At 44.6% G+C, this 9,125-nt stretch overlaps 1 protein-coding gene across 1 annotated transcript in view; it reads left to right on the top strand.

Annotated features, from left to right (window-relative positions):
• Positions 1-1,762: 1,762 nt before the first annotated feature.
• The window catches only part of Sycp2l (synaptonemal complex protein 2 like), a 52,192-nt gene continuing 44,829 nt past the window's right edge, over positions 1,763-9,125 (top strand). The window contains exons 1-5 of the mRNA XM_052156596.1: positions 1,763-1,837; positions 2,586-2,723; positions 2,805-2,924; positions 7,928-8,032; positions 8,469-8,493. Of these exons, the coding sequence (XP_052012556.1) occupies positions 1,763-1,837; positions 2,586-2,723; positions 2,805-2,924; positions 7,928-8,032; positions 8,469-8,493 (463 nt within the window). The remainder of the gene's footprint in view (positions 1,838-2,585; positions 2,724-2,804; positions 2,925-7,927; positions 8,033-8,468; positions 8,494-9,125) is intronic.

The following is a 9,125-nucleotide window of genomic DNA, read 5'->3' as shown; positions in this document are numbered from 1 at the left end:
ATTGTGGTGGGAAAAACTACTATCTTATTTAAACCCAGGATTGAGGATATACACAAACAAAAAGAAAAACCTGTCCAAAAGAGCAGCATAAACTTTTCTTCTATTTTTAGAACTTGAAATGTGTTTTTAACCTATATTTTTTATTTTGTATATTCTTTGTTTATATTCCAAATGATTTTACCTTTCCCAGTTCCACCCTCCCCATAAGTCTCATAAGCCCTCTTCCCTCTGCCCTTTCTCCAGTCACCCCCCTCCCATTTCTCTGTCCTGATATTTCCCTACATTGCTGCATCAAGCCTTTCCAGGACCAGGGCCCCCTCCTTCCTTCTTCTTGAGAATGATTTGATATGTGAATTGTGTCTTGAGTATTCAGAGCTTCTGGGCTAATATCCACTTATCAGTGACTACATTCCATGTGTGTTCTTTAGTGATTGGGTTACCTCACTTAGGATGATATTTTCCAGATCCAACCATTTACCTAAGAATTTCACGAATTCATTGTTTTTAATTGCTGAGTAGTATTCTATTGTGTAAATATACCACAGTTTCTGTAGCCATTCCTCCATTGAGGGACATCTGGGTTCTTTCCAGCTTCTGGCTATTATAAATAAGGCTGCTATGAACATAGTGGAGCATGTGTCCTTATTACATGCCGGGGAATCCTCTGGGTATATGCCCAGGAGTAGTATTGTAGGGTCCTCCAGAAGTGTTACGCCCAGTTTTCTGAGGAACAGCCAGACTGATTTCCAGAGTGGTTGTACCATCTTGCATTCCCACCAGTGGTGGAGGAGTGTTCCTCTTTCTCCACATTCTCGCCAATACCTGCTGTCTCCTGAGTTTTTAATCTTAGCCATTCTGACTGGTGTGAGGTGAAATCTCAGGGTTGTTTTGATTTGCATTTCCCTAATGACTGAATAAAAGAAATGCTGAACATTTCTTAAGGTGCTTCTCAGCCATTCAAAGTTCTTCAGGTGAAAATTCTTTAACTTTGTATCCCATTTTTTAATATTTTTATTTTATTTTTTAAAGACTTATTTATTTACTTTTATTCATATGAGTACACTAGCTGTCTTCAGACAAACCTGAAGAGTGCATTGGACCCTATTACAGATGGTTGTGAGCTACCATGTGATTGCTGGGAATTGAACTCAGGACCTCTGGAAGAGCATTCAGTGCTCTTAACCACTGAGCCATCTCTCCAGGCCACCCCCCCCCCCCCTTATTTTTAAAAGATGGCTTCTCTGAGCCATTCTTCCTTAAGCCTGGAGCAGAGAAATCTTGGCTTTCTCCATTATGATACCCCATTACAACCATGTCTGTTCGACTTCACTCTGATTAGCTCTTCAGAAGCCTACTGTAAGCTATCCGATGACTAGCATTTTTCTTCCAGGTAGAAGTAGCCAGCACTGAATAAAACCTATTCAATGCCTATCTTCAGGGAACTTAGGACCAGCAGGGAGGCAAACAACAGGTGCCCAGACCTAATAGAGCAGGGTTGTGGAGCAGAATCAATGCAGGTACCATGAAGCACCTGGTCTGCATTGCTGAAGGGGATCCTAGAAGCCCCGCCTGTAAGTTTGTATTCAACCCACTTTTGGGAGGGAAGTCAGTTTAAATGTCTATCATCATCATCATCAATACTACTATTATTTGTTTCTCATTATGGATGGTTGTGAGCCACTCTGTGGTTGCTGGGATTTGAATTCATGACCTCCGGAAGAGCAGTCAGTGTTCTTAACCACTGAGCCATCTCACCAGCCCCATGGGAGTCAGTTTAATTGAAGGGACAAATGGTGAGGATCGGGAGTCTAGACATGACCGTGTGCCAAGACTAGAGGTGAGACAGACTTTGCCTTAGTTTAGACACCACCTTTTGTTTTCTTTCCTCTGCTGCTCTTTTGACCCTCAGTGGGTGAGCCAGGGGTTGAATAGTTGTAGTTTAAACTGTGCAGTGCTCCTGGGTGCTTTTACAGCTTACCCATAACTGCTTTCTGCAAGTCTGTGGTTGTCAAACTCACACACGGTCAGTGAGGAGTCTGCGCTGGTATGAAATCCTGAGGAGATGCAGCAGCTGCTAGAGACCCACCAACCCCTCCTCTAGAACTTTTGTCTGGCACTAAAGCAAGGTCCCACACCTTGATAAGTGATTGCCATTCCTTCACTATTTGTGTAGTCCGCACGTGTAGTCCTTTTGTCCAAAGCTAACAAAAACTTTTTTTTTAAAAAGTGATTGTCAATGGACATATTCTGCAGTTCGAGACCGACATGTTTATTATAGTTTTTTCTGTATTATTTCATTCTGAATTATTATTTGCAGTGATGATGTTGGCGCAGAGGGTCTTTCCCGTGCTAGATGAGTGTTCTGACACTGGAATGCATCCCCAGCCACCAAATTACATTTGCTCATTTCTTTGGCGGTGCTGGGCCTTGAACCCAGGTCCTTGCCTGTGCTGAGTACTACCACTGAGCTATCTCCCCAGCTGTCACAGATGATGATGTTGTTGAGCACACCATTAGTTTGAAGTGTTGATATAAAACAAATGTGCTTTGGAAAATTAGTAATCCACAACTGATTGCCTTCCCAGCTTCAGTCTCTTATTACTGATACATTTCATGGCAAAGGATTTCATGTGATAGAAGAGTATCTTCAGCAGAAAGAGAGCCAAGTGCCTCAGAAATATAACCATCTTCTCCTACGCCATCTTGACAGATTGATAAAAGAGGCAAGTGGACTTTTGGGGGATTGAAATGCCAATGTGTGTACACTGGACAGAGCTCTGAAGTTAGTGTGTTCTGGTGCCCAGGAGCTGGATAAAAACAAGTTCCAGAATTGTTCCCTGCTGCTGAAATGTATCCAGAGATTCTTCAGGGATGACCCAGACCAAGAGGAACCTTTGCTTATTCAGCAGGGACTGATCCCAAAGATAAGTGTGCTTTACAGCTGGGGGGCGTTTGGGGCAGCTCAGTGGAAGAGCACTTGAGGTGCTGCTCAGTGGTAGAACACCTACCTAAGGTGCATGAGCCTCTGGGGGGGGAGAGAAAAAAAATAAAAACTAGTATGTGGGGCCCGTGGTGGTGCATGCTTTTTACTTAAAACTTGGAGGCAGAGGGAGGCAGATCTCTGAGTTTGAGGCCAGCCTGGTCTACAGAGTGAGTTCCAGGACAGACAGTGCTACACAGAGAAACCCTGTTTCCAAGAAACAAAACAAAAAGTTTAGTACTAATCTAGTTGGAGAGTTTATTTTTTTCTTCCTTTGAAATCAAGTTAGGAAAAACCAGGAGTCCATACTTGTTACTTTTGTTTCATAAATTCCTGTTGGGCAGAGCTCAGCCATTATTTCTAAAGTTCTGAACCCAGACCTTCTGTATGCTAGGTGAATGCCCTGATACTGAGCCACATCCTCAGCCCTCGGGTAGAGCATTTGGGAGATATATGGAATTACACGAGTGTGTAATAACCAACCTCTCTTCTTCCCAGGCCTCCGTGCTGATGGCATTTTATTGGGGGGAGGGAACAGGAGGAGCTGCTGTAGGCTGGGCTGATCTCAAACTTGCTTGAACTTCTGTTCTCCCAGCCTATAGCTCCTGAATTCTGGGCATAAAACTTAGGGCTTTCTGTATGATGTAACTAAGTTGCCTTCTAAGCCCCTATTATTGTTTATTTGTTTTTGTTTTTTTAAAGATTTATTTATTGTTATATGTAAATACACTGTGGCTGTCTTCAGACACACCAGAAGAGGGCATCAGATCTCATTATGGATGGCTGTGAGCCACCATGTGGTGCTGGGATTTGAACTCAGGACCTTTGGAAGAGCAGTCAGTGTTCTTAAACACCAAGCCATCTCACCAGCCCTTGTTTGTGTTTTTTAAACTGTGTGTGTGTGTGTGTGTGTGTAGGTACCTGTGGCATCCAGAGGTACCAGATTCCCTGGAACTAGAGTTTGTAGGCAGTTGTGAGATGCGAGTTATGGTTGATTGGAACCAAACTCTGAAAGAGCAATTCTTCTCTTCTGAGCCATCTCTACAAGCCTCTTTTATCTTTCTCTCTCTGTGCCCCAGGGGACTTGCTTTAGGGTGTCAGGCTGGTCTCAGACTCATAGCAGTCCTCTGGCTTCTGCTTCCCGGGTGCTGGGCTTGCAGGCACGTGTCGTGTGCTTCGGAGCCCAGTGAGGAATGACGTGCTAGTGATGGTTTCAAGAGACTTTGGGGAAGATGTGAGGAGCAGGGAGCTGGCTTTCTGTCTGAGTAGACTTCCTGAACATGATCAGACTTAGACTTTCTCCATTTAGCCCATCAAAAACCTCCCTTTGCTCTTAATACACCTCACGCTTCATTCTTTGTAAGCCCCCGATCTAAAAAAGAAAGAATAAGCAAGATATTGTTTGCTTACTCAATAATCACATGAGTGACATCATTTTAATGCTTTTAAAAATTAGCCAGGTAATAATGGTGAACATCTGTATTAATGGCAGAAAAGCTGTTCACAAACATCTTACTGCAACTTTCTCCTCTACAGTGAGGCTTCTCTTGTTTGTTGGAGAGAAGGTGGGGGGAAAGCACTCGGTTGCTGAAGGTAATCAGGAGAGTAATGAGTCTCTGCTCTACCACCTGGGGGCATCTCACTCTTGGAGTTTTCTAAGACCTGATTGGGCCAAGAAGGTATCATCATTTTAAAATAAACTGCCACCCCTCCTGGGGCTTCCCTTTCCAGAGAGAACAGTGAGCTGTAGGTTTTCCCAAACCCTTTTCTAGGGGTTTTATTTAATATCATTGTGAAGTGTGTGTGAATGCATGTGTGCCATAGTGTTGTGTGTGTCTGTGTGTGCATGTGCATCTGTGTGTGTGCACATGTGTGTGACATCTGTTTATGTGTCCATGGTGTGTGTGTCTGTGTCTCTGTCTTTGTCTCTCTGTCTCTGCCTGTCTCTCTCTCTCTCTCTCTCTCTCTCTCTCTCTCTCTCTGTGTGTGTGTGTGTGTGTGTGTGTGTTTAGGTCGAAGACAACTTTTGGGTGTCAGTTCTCTCTTCCTCCATGGATTCAGGTCTTCAGACTTGGTAGCAAGTACTTTTACCTGTTCAGCCATCTTGGCAGCTCCTCTCTGGGACTCTGCAGAGGACATTAAAGACTATGCTTTTAGCTGGGTCTGCTGACTCAGGTCTGGAATTCCAGCTCTTTGGGATTCTAATGCAGGAAAATTATAAGTGCAAAGTGACTCTGGGCTGCAGCCTGAGTTCAAGAGTGGTGTGGGCAGGGTAGACATTGTCTCAAAATAAAGAGTGAAGAATATTCCTCCTGTGGGGCTTCTCCTACTCTTGGGAGTTCTTTATCATTTCCCCCAATCTATATTTTTCTTTTTCCAACACTAAAAATAATGGGTAAAAGAGAGAACTAGAGATATAGTTCAACTGTAGAGCACATGGCTGAGGCCTCAATACCCAGGACCACGGAAACACAAAAGGCATGAGCTGATTTTGTATATGATGTCCCTTAGCTTCAGATGCCTTAACTTGTGCAGATTACATGGGGCAGGGAAGAGATGACTCTCAGAGGAAACGGAGCAGGGATGTTCTACAGGCACTTTGGAACCTAAGCTGGTTGCTTGGGGATTATGAGTTGGAATATGCCCCAGCCTGATTTCTCCTTTCAGGTCTTAAAGGCTATATTAGATACTCCACTCATGTGTATGAAGAAATGCCCCAGGCACATCTTGGCTCACAGTTTGAGGGTATAGTCCATCATGATGGGAATTCCCCCTGGGAGGAGCATGAAACTGCTGGTCTCCTTGCACCTACAGTAAGGAAACCAATAGAATTGACTGTTGGAGCTCAGTTCTTTGGTTATATTGAGTCTAGGATCCCAGCTGGTAAGACAGTGCCATCCACATTCATGGGGGATACCTGGGTCATCCTCCTGAAGCTACCCTCACAGACACACCCAGGGGTGTGTTTATGTGAGCATCTGTGTCTGTGTGTGTGCGCGCGAGCGCATCTGCCTTCTGTGTGTGTGTAATTCTAAATCTAGTAAGGTTGACAAGGATAATATCACAGATGCTCTCCCACTATATAACAAAGGGTCTCATCCAATCTCTACTGGAATTTGAAATGGAAACTTCCATGTTTCTGTGGAAATTCTACTTGGTGATGAAGTTGTCACAACTATCTCAGGCCCCTTCTGAGGGTATATTACTTCTTGTATGTTTTGACCAAGAAGAGCAGATGGACATTGTGGAGAAGAAAGGGATACTTGGTTCTGTATTGGCAGACCAACCATAGGCTTAGCACACAGTGTGCTTAGGAATTAATTCTACCTCGGAGAGTAAGAGTTCTCTGCAGGAAGCCCATATCTAACCCTGTCCCTAAGATCCAAGAGGACTCAGCGCCATCCCTTAAGTCGTTGCTCTTGCCCTGTGAGGAGTCTGAGCATCTGCTAGAGGTTGTACCACTGGGGCACATGAAAGGGCTTAGGGAATACTTCCATTACTAAGCACGGATCAACTAAGCCGCACCCCAGTTTCCAACTCTACTCAAGAGCTGTCTCTCAATAGTTCATGTCACCAATGCTATGTTCAGCTGATTGAATTTATAAGTATACATGTGTTTTCTTATCCCACTCTGTGTGTGTCTGTGTGTATTTGTGTCTCACTAGAGACTGCATGCTAGGCAGGTGCTCTACCACTAAGCTGTATCTCCAGACTTGTCATTGTTGTTGTTGTCATTGTCGTTGTCGTTTTCTTCTTTCCTTCCTCTTTCCTTCCTCTTTCCTTCCTCTTTCCTTCCTCTTTCCTTCCTCCTCCCCTTCTCCCTCCCCTTCTCCCTCCCCTTCCTCCTCCCCTTCCTCCTCCCCTTCCTCCTCCCCTTCCTCCTTCCCTTCCTCCTCCCCTTCCCCCTCCCCTTCCTCCTCCTCCCCTTCCTCCTCCTCCCCTTCCTCCTCCTCCCCTTCCTCCTCCTCCCCTTCCTCCTCCTCCCCTTCCTCCTCCTCTTCCTCCCCTTCCTCCTCCTCCCCTTCCTCTTCCTCTTCCTCCCCTTCCTCCCCTTCCTCCTCCTCCTCTTCTTCCTCCTCTTCTTCTTCCTCCTCTTCTTCTTCCTTCTCCTCTTCTTCCTCCTCCTCTTCTCCCTCCTCCTCCTTCCCTTCTCTTTCTCCTCCTTCCCCTTCCCCTTCCCCTTGGCTTCCCCCTCCTCCTCCCTCTTCCTCTTCCTCTTCTCTGCAAAATGGCCCTGAAGACGACCCGTACTTTGAGTACATCTATTTTAAGATGCCACAGAAGTTCTAACCATCCCAAGCACAGCAGCATAGCATTCAGTTGGACATACTTTCCTAGGAGGGGTGTGAGGGAAATCAATGCAATGGGCCAATAGCTCTTGGAAGAAGATAGCAAAGCCTGAGGCATATTTCCTATAGCTTCAAAGGCTTCTGTAGCAATGTCCAAACTGTTGTCATCTTGTATGTTTAATTTGGTTTTGTGAGAGGATCTCGCTGCATAGTTTAGATTGGCCTTGAACTCTCAGTGGTCCTCCCACTTCATCCTCCCAAGTTCTGCGTTCATAGGCATGTTCCAGCACATCCAGCACATTTGTGTTGTTTGTTTGCTTTCCATAGCTTGCTTCTCAAAGTCACACTAATTGCCCTGTGCTGCACAGGTTCACCTAACCGTGACCTCTTCTGCCGCCTCCGCTGTGGGCGTTTGGGCACCGATCCTTCATCAAGTGTCCTATCTTACTGATGTGTGATTGTGACCTTCCCCTTTGCAATTCTGGACCATTTGTGTCCTTTCTGATTTGCTCTTGATGGATGGGAAGCCTATATTGTGCATGGGAGAAGGTCTTCAGGCTGCTTTTCCTTTAGTGGGCAATGATCTTGTCAGTCTTGTGGAGAAGGAGGTGGTTCCCACTCAGACCCATGTGGTTTCATCAGCATTTCTTCTGTGCACATGGTTTCCTGGTTTGAAACAATAACAAGACTTCTGATCTCCAATGTGCTGGCCTCGGAGGCACTGCTGACCAATGCTGTGGAAGACTTCCTAGACACTGCCCTGGTAAGGATAGCCATACTTCAAGGGACAATATCGCCACCAATGGGCAGGGATCTAAGTGATTCGTAGAGCCTTATGTTTTATGTTTGGATTTTTTAAAATGTCTTTTCAGAAGTTGGCTTTTTATAAGATGTGAATTTTAAAAGGCTGTCACATTTTATGCTTAAGTCATGATCTGAAAGATTGACATTAATGTATGCAACCAATGACACAGGGAAACTGAGAAGTCATTTATATATTCAAATACACAATTTGTTTGACTGTAGGAAATGTGCTCATTTAAATGAAGTGACTGATTCTAACAGGCTTTTTGTTTTCTGATGAATTTTTTTCTTTCATCTCTTGAGTTCAGTTTGTGTCAGTCAGTGTTCATGCCTTAGCATCAGAATGTGTGACACCTTAAAATAACAAGCTCAACTTCTTTTCTTCCTTTTATTAGGTCATTTCCAGGCATAGCAGGAAAGGTAAGTGTATGAATAGCTAACAATAGTGCATTCTTCATCAAGAGAATAGTTTGGCACAGATGGTTTAAGTGACAGACAAGGGTGAAGTTTTAAGCCATCTGAATTTATCCACCACTTTAAATGTCTTACTGGGGTGTTGGAAGGCTTTTTGTTGTAAGGACTGCCTTAGTTTTCTGCAATATATTTTGCTTAGTGGCTCTGGTTACTGCTGTAGCTGCCTTTCCTCTGTTCACATAAGGGAAAACCACTTTGTCTCCAAAGCAGCAGGAATTTAGCTCTCTGGATTGGATTCTGCCTATGTTCATGTGTTAGAGGCCTAGCCCTGCTGTCAGCATCATGTGAGGTAGTTAGATCATTGTAGACATTGCTATGAAGAGGTCAATCCTGTGAGGGACTGGACGAGTTCCCAAGAGAATGGGAACTACTTAGTTGTAATTGCTTACTACAAGAGAGTTTGACTGTTGCCTTTGGCTTTCATGTTCTCTGCTTCCCAAGTGACCTCCTCTTCCACACTGTGCCCTTCACAGTTGTGACTCTATCCACCATGAGTTCCTCTCCAGAAGTCACAGATTATGCTGCTGTGCTTTCAAGCACCCAGAACTGTGAGCTAAGTCATTCTTTTTTCCTTATTA

This window comes from Apodemus sylvaticus, chromosome 14 (genome assembly GCF_947179515.1).
Source record: "Apodemus sylvaticus chromosome 14, mApoSyl1.1, whole genome shotgun sequence".
Taxonomy (NCBI): Eukaryota; Metazoa; Chordata; class Mammalia; order Rodentia; family Muridae; genus Apodemus; species Apodemus sylvaticus.
This window is presented reverse-complemented; position numbering and strand designations above follow the sequence as displayed.